This window comes from Plectropomus leopardus, chromosome 18 (assembly GCF_026936395.1).
Source record: "Plectropomus leopardus strain MGB_pleo_1.0 chromosome 18, ASM2693639v1, whole genome shotgun sequence".
Lineage (NCBI taxonomy): Eukaryota > Metazoa > Chordata > Actinopteri > Perciformes > Serranidae > Plectropomus > Plectropomus leopardus.
In genome coordinates, this window is record NC_142193.1 from 23,241,378 (window position 1) to 23,253,995 (window position 12,618).

The 12,618-nt window shown below is 41.1% G+C and overlaps 1 protein-coding gene across 19 annotated transcripts in view; it reads left to right on the top strand.

Annotated features, from left to right (window-relative positions):
- cacna1aa (calcium voltage-gated channel subunit alpha1 Aa) overlaps positions 1-12,618 on the top strand; it is a 101,222-nt gene that overhangs the window by 63,375 nt on the left and 25,229 nt on the right. For 15 of the 19 annotated variants that reach the window (XM_088069199.1, XM_088069189.1, XM_088069190.1 and 12 more), the window contains 7 exons: positions 1,179-1,262; positions 5,756-5,872; positions 6,073-6,138; positions 6,456-6,553; positions 7,635-7,785; positions 8,257-8,384; positions 10,608-10,704. In XM_088069199.1, the coding sequence (XP_087925325.1) occupies positions 1,179-1,262; positions 5,756-5,872; positions 6,073-6,138; positions 6,456-6,553; positions 7,635-7,785; positions 8,257-8,384; positions 10,608-10,704 (741 nt within the window). Of the gene's footprint in view, positions 1-1,178; positions 1,263-3,379; positions 3,383-5,755; positions 5,873-6,072; positions 6,139-6,455; positions 6,554-7,634; positions 7,786-8,256; positions 8,385-10,607; positions 10,705-12,618 lie in introns of all 19 variants that reach the window. The other 4 variants (XM_088069193.1, XM_088069183.1, XM_088069195.1 and 1 more) reach the window with 1 other exon arrangement.

Here is a 12,618-nt window from a genome sequence, read left to right on the forward strand (position 1 = left end):
GTGCATTATTTCGTACATATTTAAGGAGAAACTTTGGGGGAAATAATGAGCTGTAAAAAGTAAAAAAGCAAAGATGCAAAGAAATTGAAAACTGCCAAACGTCAGCAGGAAAGAGTGCTGTTATCGGAGCTGCAGAGGAAAGAGAAGGCGGCTGAAGAGGACAAACTGAGGATGGGATGATTGTAAGGAAAAGATACAAGACAGAGGGGGAACAGTAATGGAGTAATTAGAGCGACGAGAATGAGTGACAGATAGGCGGTTTAAAAAAAAAAAGCAAAGATTACAGTGAGGGTGGAGATTAAACAGGATAGGATTTGAATCTGGCCCTCAAACACACACAGTATGCACACAAATAACACCAGGCCTCAGAGACGTCTGTGTTTGTGTTTGTCAAGGTGGTTTATTTTAATAGCCGCCTCCCTTGCTCCCTCCATGTCCCGCCACTTGTCTAATGCACAGTTTGGCTGCAGGCAGTATGTAGGAGAGCAAAAGAAGCAGACCTCGCTTATCACTGTTTGTTCCTTACTATCCCTCTTTCTCTTTGGGTTGCTCTACTTTTAAGATTAAAAATTAAAATTCTGTATATCTCTGGATAAATGTGTTGACGATTGAAATTACACATAGCTGAGGGATATGATAACCTATTCTTATGAGCATTTTTGAAGGAATTCAGTCTGACTTTGTGTCAGTTTAGTTTATGATGTCCAGAGATATTACAGTATGTGATGTTTGATGGCTGGTGTAGTGTTCTGATGCAGTACAAGTTGTCCCTAGCTTGTCTTCTGGCATCCATCCAACGTGCCGTCACTGACGGTCCATTTGTCTTATCTGATTCCTTTCCTCTTTCTGTCGGACACTGACATGCCTCTTTTTTTCACTTTCTTGTTCTCTTTCTGTCTTTTATTCTCTCTGTCTCTTTCTGTACATCTCATTCTCTTCCTGCATCATCTTCATTTTAATTCAAACCTACCATATCCGTTTCCACGTTATTTTAATGTGGTCTGGCCGCGCTCCATCCCCCTGCATCGTCCATTTCCTTTTTATCCCTGTGACATCCATGTTCTTCTACATTTTACTGTCTTGCTGTCTTCATATGTCACCTCACCACCCTCCCTATTTGCACCTCCTCCTTCCTCTATTTTCTCTTTCTTCTCGTGTCTCTCTTGTCATATTCGCAGAATTATTTTAAAGATGCCTGGAATATTTTTGACTGTGTGACAGTTCTGGGCAGCATCACTGACATTCTGGTTACCGAGCTTGGGGTAAGTACCAGGATCTGAGGCATGTGTGTGCATGTCTGTATGTTTGAGATATCTTTACAGAGGAGTCAAACTGTAAACAGACAGACATGATACTGTATTAGCAATGTTTGTTGAGCTCCTATGACTATTTGTTAGGTGAGCTTCAGCATGTGTCTGTGGGTTTATACATCTGTCACATTGTCTAAAACACATACAGTAGACAAGACAAGGAGTAAGAGGAGAGCATGAGTTAGAGGCCACTGTTAAGCATTGCATTGCTCAGTCATGCACGAACATCTCTTGAAAGTCTTATATAATTGTCCCAGTTGGTGGGACAAGAAGAGACCAGACTCCTGCTAGCCAGCACTGAGCCACTGACAGCAAGGCAGGAAGTATGCCGATGCTCTGTAGCATGCTCTGTGCACTGGCTCTGTAGCGAGCCAGTGCACAGCTTCTGCAGGCAACCCCAATAGCCAATCAAATTATCAGATTGCGTCTCTGGTCCGCCAATAGAGGCTTTGCAGTTGTATCAGACATCTGTTAGTAGATACAGCTGAAATCTTGAAGGTCCACAGGACATCTGACTGCACACAAGTGACTCAAACAATTCATCTAGAAAAGAAAATATATAACTAGTAAGGTGCCTGATTAACCAGATTAGTGTTAGCATTACATTATTGCTACACAGTGCACTACATTGTTTTGAGCCAGTGATAATAAGATAGCAGGTAGTTCAGTTAACTGGCTGAGCAACATGATATCTGACCACATTATCAGGCTTAGTAACATATTGTAATATAGACACCCATCATCACTAAAAACAATGCTGGTTTATTTAGAGTTTGAAGTTGACAGCTAAACACACTTGTTTCAGCTTTTCTTTCCCAATATTTGACCCCCAATATGGCTGCCTGAGTTAGCTTTACCTATTGTGACCCTAAAGCCATATATTGTGCAATTAAAACAACAAACAAGGTAGCACATGGCAGTAAAACAATAAGTGTGCTAGTATGTACAGTATGTGAAGATGCATATATGTAGGGAAGTTGTCATTTGTAAACATTTTTTTAAATTTGTAAATTATTCTAAAGGTGTGTTCAGACAGAACATGAGGATGATTTCTCTTTTAAATGCACTTTTTTTTTAAATTAATTATCGGCATTCATATGCAGATATACAGTATGTTTATAGAAATTACCCAAAAGTAATCTCAGGGTTCTGAGATTGCATTAAACTTCCATTATTATAATATTCTCTCAGTTAACCATTTACTTCTATGGAAACCTGAATGATTTTGCCTAGGGCGACACAAACTGAGGCAAAGATATATCCATGCAAGTTCAGAATATTTCAAGTGGAGTAAACAAGAAAAAAAATCATGCAGAGTCTGGATGAGAGAAAAATGCTTGTTTGCTAGTTTAGCACTAACATCTGTACAATTTATTTATTGGCTTTTGGGAGAAAATAATCTGCAAGAATGTCACAAGAAAAAATGTTGCTTTGTGTTCTGTTTGAACACATAAAGTCAGATTTGTACAGTATTTACAAAACCATATTTAAGAGCTGCACAGCCCTTATCAAGCTATGAGATGAAGACACTTTGCCTTCCAGTTGTGTCTGAGGAAACAGGATACCAATGATTCAAGCCCTTTCAAGGCTTAAATTGATGCTCTAGCCAGATTCTTATTACAATCCTCTGACTGGTTGGTCTTCATATTGGTATACAGACATATTTATTTATTTAGAATTCATACAGTTCTCGAACAATCCCCTGCTGTCTTGATCCTTGGTATCCTTACTATATCAATGTACAGAATCTGCAGACCGAAACCTGCTTCTGTGTTAACTTGTTTCTGTAATGACTGTTGATTTCTTTCTTGTTTTTATCTTTTTACATGCTTTCTTTAAATCGTCCACAAACTAAACGACGATCTACTGTAATCTACTTCGCCCAACCCCCCTTCTCCCCCCCCAACATCTACTACTTCCTGCGATTCCACCCAATCAAAATGCACTATGAATCCTCTGTGTCCACCCATGACAACCGGCTTGGTCAATCTCTCTGGTTGTTCTTCGAACCAACCAAAAATCCAAAAATTTGCTGCTATAAACCATATGTCTGCAACATCCACATGTAGATGGTTTGTAATTTTTTGGAGATCTTATTTTACTGCATCTGTTTTAACTGAATCCCCAGCTAATGTGAAATGTGCATGTTTTGCTTGACCTCCCCCCACCTCCACACACAGAAACCCTCAACTCTAAGTGAGCTCTAAATTTGTACAATTTTCATTTGTTGCCAAGTTTTCTGACCTCTCTACCAGTCACTGTGTAAAGTCATTTATTTTATTCAGCTGTAAATCCTGCCCACACACTGTATATCCTTTACTGACAACTACTGTTCAGTTTGTAAAGGATTGTATTGTATAAACTGGAATAGATTGCTCCATCTATCCACTGAGATTAGCCATTCATTGTATGCGCATACATAGACACATACACACCCACACATATGACAGTGACTGGGAGAGTGTTTCCAGTAGCGGCAGAGTGAATCCAAAGCTTTGCCCGTGGCAGAGAGAACAAGTGATGCATGCTGCCCCTTGCATGTCTCTGGCAGGAACCCTTTATTTTCACAACACACACACACACATACACACACATACAGAGAGCAATGTAATACATGCTGTAGTGTAGATGAAACCTGCATGTGCCTGCTGCCAGTCCCTTTTAGGCACTTCAAGTCTCACTTCAATTGCACTTTAACTGCCATCTCTTGTTATGTACAGTGATACATGGTTGAAGAACTCTGTATTACAAAGTTCACATGAATTGAAGATAATTTGTAATTTAAAAAAAACAACTTTCTATTCAAAATTGAAGGAACACCTTTTCTAAGGACCATAATCATACTAGTGAGACTTAAATATATATGAACTTATAGAAAGTCACTTCACATATAATGACCTTAGGGCCTGTGTCCACATTGCCTTTTTCTTCAGCAGAAAACAGTTGGTAGGGCGCTGGGGAGTGCTTAATCCCAGCGCCTAATAAAAAGCTGTTGTTGTTGGGTTTTTTTCTAATAATACTCTGTGTGTGGGTTTTGTTTTTGTCAATTTTAAGTCAAGTCAGTTTTATTTATAAAGCCCAAAATCACAATTTGCCTCAAAGGACTTTACAGCATACGGCATCCTTCTGTCTTTGGACAACTCACAGCAGATAAAGAAAACGCCCCCAAAAAAACATCTAACAGGGGAAAAAAATGACAGAAACCTCAGGATGAGCAATTGAGGAGGCATCCCTCTTCCAGGGTGGACAGAAGTGCAATAGATGTCATGTGTATAAAACAAATCAACCATATAAAATTACAGTGATCCCTATGACAAAATGATACATAGGAAGGAGGGAGAGAGAGAGGGAGAGATACATAGCAACAACAGCAATGACTATAACAATAGTAAAAGAAAAATAAATATTAATACATGTAGTTTATGTTAGTATGTTACATGCATAGATTATAGTAGCCTATATGTATGTGACAATAATAACCATATGTATGTAATAATAGTGAAAGTATGACCAAAAATAATAGCAGCAAAAGTTGGCGTGAGGCAGGTAATGGTGCAAGGCATGGTGCAATCACAACCCACGATCCCGGTCACAGCCACGATCCAAGAAATCTGAGAGAAAAGGGAGCTCAACCGCTCCAGAAAAGATGCCAAGTTAGTGATATGCAGTAATAGGGGACAAACAACGACAACAACGCAATGTGGACACATGCCCTTAGTTGGTCCTCCAGCCACCGTTTTTCTCTTGTTTTCCTGTGACATCATCACAGAGTATGCCACAGGACTTTGGCGGCCAATCCTATTGTATGGTGCCTCGGCTGCTATTAGCTTTATCAGTTTGCCTGGTGTTACTGCACATCTGCATGCTGTGGGCTTGCTTCATATTTGAAATACTGCATATTTTGCCTTGAGAGAACTAGTGCATTTGGTTGTCTTTCCAAGGAAATGTCCTGACGTCCCTGCACTTTTAACTACTCACCATTCCTACCACAATTACTACTACGTAACCCAATTGGATGAAACTAGTTAGATTTGGATGATTTCCTTTCCCTTGTGTTGTTTGGTTTTGTCTTACTTACTGGATATGAAAAGCTTGTTGGAGCCTTGCTGATTTGAGTTTGGTTTGCTTTGACTTGTTTGGCTCCTGGTTCTTTTATTTGTGTTGAGTTTGAATCTCCCTCAGTTTGACTGTTTTTCCTCATTTTTTATGTTTTGGTTTGTCTGAGAAAAATTGTTTGCACATTTTGCACTACAACTAACTACTTTTCCCTTTATTCTAACCCCAAATCCTTCTATCTTCCTTTCCCCCCTCTTCCACCTTTCTCTATTGTCTCCTTCCCCCTTTATCTTTGCTTTCCTATCTTCAACTTTCAATTCTAATCCTCTCTACACCCTCCTCTCTCTCTGTCTCTCTTTCTCTGTGGTTATGTTGTGGCTGTACTGTAGAATAATTTCATCAACCTAAGTTTCCTGAGGCTGTTCAGGGCAGCTCGTCTCATCAAGCTGCTGAGGCAGGGAGAAACTATCCGTATCTTGCTGTGGACCTTCGTGCAGTCCTTCAAGGTTTACACCCAATAATACAGCATAACACACACATTTCATATGCTTTCACATTTCCAGATTTTACAGAAATACAGATATACACATATCCATATATACAGTATATATGCATAAACAATGCCTAAGTGCAGCCACATATATCACGCACAGTGCACTCATATGTATCAAACCTAATACTAAACGATGAATGTGTCTCTCCTCAGGCACTGCCTTATGTCTGCCTCCTCATTGCCATGCTGTTCTTCATTTACGCCATCATTGGGATGCAGGTGGGTGAGAGGCTCAACCTAAAAAAAAAGGCTTTTGGGATGCATTAAATATATTTTGTCAGATAATGATGATGATGATGAGGAGGAGGAGGAGGAGGATGTACAGAAGGAGAATGAGGATGATGATAATGGTCATTAAGGATTTGGTGCATAACGGGAGGAGGGAGAGAAGGATTATGGAAGTAGCAATTGTGCAGTGAAGGTTTTATAGTGTTAAAGTCTGAGGTCCTGCTTTAGTGGCAAAGGAATCCAGAAAGGTCACTGATGAACAACTGTAGTCTGGATTTCAGCGTTAACAGTATGATTGCATTTAACAGCTGTTTGGGAATATTGAGATTGAAGAAGACGGAGAGAGTGCCATCAATCAGCACAACAACTTCAGGACCTTCATACAGGCTCTCATGCTGCTCTTCAGGTGCTTGTGTGTTTGTGTGTGTGTGTGCGTGCGTGCGTGCGTGCGTGCGTGCGTGTGTGTGTGAAAATATGTGTGTGCTTGTGAATCTGTATACAAGGCATGTCACAATACCACAAATTTAGTAATCAATACCGTTACCAATGGAATTCTACAATTTTTGATCCCCAATTCAATGCTACAGTAAACAATGAAACAGAACAATAAATCCCATGTATTTAAACATACACTCCTTTATTAGACACATTTAAGTTAAATTTAATTCAAATTTCATGAAAAAGACAAATAAATGATAAAATACACAAAATTCCTGATTACCTGCCTTGAATGTAAAGTACTAGTCTATGTGGGTTCATGAGATTTTGTGGGTGAGGAAACATCTAATATAAAGCCTATGGCAAATTGACATATTTCTCCTCCACTGCTGTTGTTATTATTCAGCACCTGTACATGTTGAAAATGTGATCGTTGGTTTTTGTTGTCGGCTGTTTGTCCCGCCCCTCCTCACTGTGACCGGACAGCTGGGTAAAAAGTGACCAGTTGAAGTTGAACATATTCCAGTTCTCGCAACCAGAAAAAGATTCAAACTTGCAGCTGGTCAGTGCCTCATGACACTGTTGACTCTGTTGCAAAGTGTAAATTGTCTCCCATTGCAAAAAGAAAAAGAAAGAACCTCCACTAGCTTCACGTAAAAACACTTTTTTGATGAGTCAAAGCTGAGCTTTCGCTGCAGCTGCACTTTTTTTCCACATGTTGGTGTTTTTCCTCTATGCTGGTAGGCATTCTCCTTACTTTGGCATTTAAAGAACACTTGTAGGCAAACTATTTGCTGCCCCGTCAGGTCCATAAGAATTGCATCCCCACTAGGTACGGTACTGGAGAAAAACGAAAACCGTATTTTTTTGTCTGAATTTAGGCAGTGACTTGATACAAAAGTATCGGTACTTGTTACATTCCTAACATATACAGTGTTGATTGTGCTTCATTTGCAAATCATAATTGTCTTGCAATAGATTATCTTAAACCTGGCAAATTTAATACTCCAAATCCTTCGTGAATCAATAAAAGTGTTTGTGTGTTTTAGGAGCGCAACAGGAGAGGCGTGGCACGAGATCATGCTGTCATGTCTGGGGAACAAGGAGTGTGACCCCCTGTCAGGGAACACAGAGCCAGAGTGTGGCAGCCAGTTTGCTTACCTTTACTTTGTCTCTTTCATCTTCTTCTGTTCATTCTTGGTGAGTACATACTACATAATACAACACCCTCATCTGCACCCTGCCCCTATATTATGATCCAGCACTATTCAAAATAAAAACATATCAATTATGAATGATATGCCCTGTGGATCTGATTTTATAGAAAGATATATACCATAAAATCCTTACTGAAAATATTGTGCTTTATGAGAAAACTCTGTCATGTCAGCATATCATCTTTCAGCAAAGTTATTCCATATCCCAAGAGTCCAGATGGGAAAGTCCCACTCTCATTTTGTCTTTAATCTAAACAAAGAACTGACCGGATATCCCCTGCTTCACTGTCTCGGGATGTTTTGCAGCTCTTAGTTACAGTTAGCAAAGCAAATCAGTAATAGTCAGGAAACTTAACATGTTTCTGGTGACAGTCCATAAAAACATTATGTATTAAACAGCTTTGAGTGGCTCTGTTTGTCAAATCTGATGTTTTATTTGTGTGTTTATGTGTAGATGCTGAATCTGTTTGTAGCCGTCATCATGGACAACTTTGAGTATCTGACGAGAGATTCATCCATACTGGGACCTCACCACCTGGATGAGTATGTCAGGATATGGGCCGAGTATGACCCTGCTGCCTGGTAAGTGGTAATGTGCACACACTCTTGGTAGGCCTTGACACAGACATAATACACCTGCACATTTCTGGTTATATCTGCACCAGTAATCCACATAAAACCATTAAGGCATAACTTAAGACCTGTATAGTTCTTGTGCTTGATTTATTATTCTTGATCACACAAAGAAAGGCCCAAGCAATACAGTCGCGAACTTCTCAACAACGCTGTAAATGTGTGGGTTTTTTTAAATTGTGTAAAACATCAGCACATGGTGTTTCAAATGGTATAGAAATAGACAAAAAAATGAACAAAGCAGGTGTGTCAACTGATTAACAGAGCAGGATTTTCTAGCAAAAGAGCTGCAAGGGGGCTGTAACGGATTTGAGCATAACCTCATCAGGCATCTGGTTATCTCTCTCACACCGTACAACCCCTCCCTCCTCCTCCCCTTTCTCCTCTTTTCTGTAAACTGTCCTGAAAAACCTCCCACCCTACCCAAACCTTTCCCTATTCTGGAATCTGCATACTGAAAAAAATAAAACGTACTGTAGCGACGTCTACACTCCAAACAAAGCTCCCTTGTCCAACTCTGTAGTCTAAATGTCAACTGTAGACATGCTACATTTCATGGTATCTGTATTCCAGTGACTGTTTGTTGTCCTCATGCTGTCCTGTAGACTGCACACAGAATAAACAGGGAGAATAACAAAGAAAGGGAAGGGAAGAGAAAATTAGAGAATGACATTTTACAGGAAAGACTGGATAAAAGACTGACACGAGGAAGAAAGCAGTGATCAGAAGAATGAAGGAGAAATTTTAATAGTTGAGTACAGGTAATGAAAGACCCCCTGAAAGACCAACTGTTATTTGTGTTTTTACACTGTGCAGCAGAGGTATGTTATCTCTGCTGCATAGTGTGGGAATATTCCCTTCCTTGAAACTAACATGCTATTTTCAATCCCATCTTACTGACTGTGACATGAACACCACTGCGCCGTAATCAGAGGACAGAGAGCAAAGACACCAGGCTGACATTGAAGATTGTTTGAGCCCTAGACACACCAGACCAACATCAAAAAACGAGTGGCGACAAGGCAGACTGTTGCGTCACCTCACATCGTCTGTGTCTGAGCTGAAAAGTTGCTTTCTAACACACCCCAAAGACTACAGCCGACAGCCAACTAGCACATACTAGCCTGCGTGAGAGGAGATAACTCTCCATACAAGCAGGTAGCAGTTGTATGTATTCATAATTTAAAAAAGGAAACGGACAGACAGACAAGATTCAAGGGGTTAACCAGCCAGCACATTAACAACACAACACAATTTTGAAAGAACAAAGCATATGCACATGTGCTGATGATCAATAGCAAAAACATTTATGAATCGTTTCTGCCAAAGAGCTAAATGGCTAAAAAAAATAAGCTTGCCTAATACAAAAAGTTTGTTTCAATCTGACACATTCTTCGCTGTAACTGTTCGTTTGCTTTCCTCACTTTCGTTTCTCTTTTTTTGCACTGCGTTGAACTGCCAGTCTGAGTGATTTCTCTAACCGGCAGGCTATACCAGCATTAGCATGCTGAATCGGCCAATAAACAAGAAAATTGCTCTTGCCAAGGGTATGGGAAAACCTTGGATGACAGGCGCTCACCGACGGCTCAACATTGACCGATGGCAGACTGTCGGCTTGGTGTGTCAGGGCCCTTAGAGGGAGGGAATATGCACACTACAAGCAGCTATTAAGCATTTAGCTGTTCACCAACACATACTTTTCTACCCTTTTTGCAATTCCTTAATTACATAGTGCACATATTTAGTCAGGGGTTGGGCTGGAGAGTGGAAAAAAAGGGCTTTCAAGCTAAGGGCGAGGCGTAAGAGAAAGGAAAAATAACAAATGACAGGGAAGATTTTGGAAAAGTGGAACATATAACAGAGCTTAAAACCACATTTAGCAATGTGTAACATGCAGTGAATTGTGTAGAGTTAACATGTGCTTTTGGGTGCAGATGTGTCTACAGAGTCTGTTATTTACAGTAAACATGTAAAGTATTTTCAGATACTGTGTTCTTGTCAATCTTGTGCTCTTCCTCCCAATGTTCTCTCTTCTTTCTGGATGTGTGTGTGTGTGTGTGTGTGTGTGTGTGTGTGTGTGTGTGTGTGTGTGTGTGTGTGTGTGTGTGTGTGTGTGTGTGTTTTCCTGTGTGTACGCGTGTGTTTCTTAACTCCCCTGTATTCTTCTTGCAGCGGGCGCATTCATTATAAGGACATGTACAGTTTATTACGAGTTATCGACCCGCCTCTCGGCTTAGGCAAGAAATGCCCCCATAGGGTGGCCTGCAAGGTTTGACTTCCATTCAAACAAAATCTCTCAACCAAACTTGCTAGCCACAGCATCCAGGAATGGAGTGAATGCTGCTTTCTATTTGTTTTTTCCTTTTCTTTCATTTCAATTTTACAACTTCTTTTCCACCATTATCGACTTGCATTCTAAACTGCTGAGAGAATGTGCAGGACAATGCAGACACCCAGAGAAGCATGTGAAATGCACTCAGTGAAATGGAAAAAAAAATCCACACTAAGAAGTTTTACCACCTTGTAAAATCATTTTTTATATTCTTTTTCTTTTGCTTGCTGTGGAGCCATGGCTATAATGTAGCAAGCTACGGTCGCCCACTGTAGTGTTGCATTGTTCTTGGTTTTTGGGGGTTGGGGGGAAAGACAGAAACTGCATTGACACCCCTTCCTCCTCCTCCCCTCTCTCCTCGTCCGAGCAGCCGCAGCTTGGTGCCTGCTGTCAAGCTCTGCCCTGCTCTTCTGTGCAAACACACACAGTCAAGCACACACAATCATGTATGCCTTTCTCCTGCTTACACAGACTTGTCTTCTGATACTACAAGAAACATTTACATCTCAAATTCGAATTCTAATCTTCCTCCTGTTGTCTCCCTTCCCTCTGCCATTTACTCCCTGTCTTTTTTGACATGACGTACTGTTAGATAGAGAAGCCACACGGCCGCAGTCTCTCTAAATCAGCCCAATAACCTTGTCTTCCTGTTGTTTTTGTTTTTTCTTTCTTTTGGTCTTTTTCTCTTTCCTCCTTCTCTTCTCTCTTTTCGACTCTATCCTCTAATCAATTGAATCCTCAATCTTTCTCTCACTGCCTCTGTTTTTCTCCCAATTCCTCCCCTCCTCTCTCTCTCTCAATATCTCCATCTCTCCCTTTTTTGTTAACGGGGTGATGGCACTGGCTGATGATGCAGTGGCAGGATCAGTTGCAGGGAAATGTATGACATGCTGAGGCACATGTGCCCCCCACTAGGCCTCGGGAAGAGGTGTCCAGCACGGGTGGCCTACAAGGTCAGAAAGGACCCCATCTTCACCCGAGTCTCCTCGTGTCGGGGTGGGGCGGGTCCAGGAGGGAGGGGCCAGGGTTTTAAGCGCTCAACGTGGTGTAAACTTTAGTGTCGTTGTTTCTTTAGTTCTGTTTCTGTTTCTTTTCGTGGAAAGTGGGGGTGGGGCTGGTCGGTGTTGTGGCGTTGTGTGGTGGTGTGGGATTTGCGGGCGGAGGTAGCAAGGCAATTAGGGTGAAGGGTCAGATTGGGGTATGTATCCACAGGAGGGGACGAAAAGAGGGACCTTCTCAGCTCGTTTGCACCGTGCACCAAGGACACACATGTACACAAACATGCAAAAGCCATGCACATTATAGCGTCATGTTATTCTTCAAGTAAAATGATTATTTTTACATGAATGTAATTATTTAAACATCTCAGTACAAAAAAATATTAATTAATAAGACAAACATTTCACCCACGTAGATGCACACACTCAGAAACATGCGTGTGCAGCAGGGCTTGGAAGGTCCGCTAGACTTAACGTCCTCTGACTCGCTCCATCCTGTGGATGGGGCTGACACAGACGCACAAAAACACACACAGAATTAGGTCATATCAACCTACACATAGATATGATCTGTTATTTTTAATGGTAGAGAGAGCAGAGGGGCTTGTCTCAGTGATGTGTTTTCCTCAGAGAGCCTTTGGTTGCCATACAGAAGCAGTTCTTTTTCTGTCACCCTTCATGTAGCAGCTCCAAGCCCCCAAGCAGCCTTTTCTATCTGCAAGTCCAATCTTCTCTTTGTCCTTTGGTTCTGTCGTCAATGCAGTTCTATTCTGTTTCCAGCCCCCCTCATCTCTGCATATTGCTCCCCTCCCCACGCATATACACTTCCTCACCTGCCTTCTGCATGGCCGTT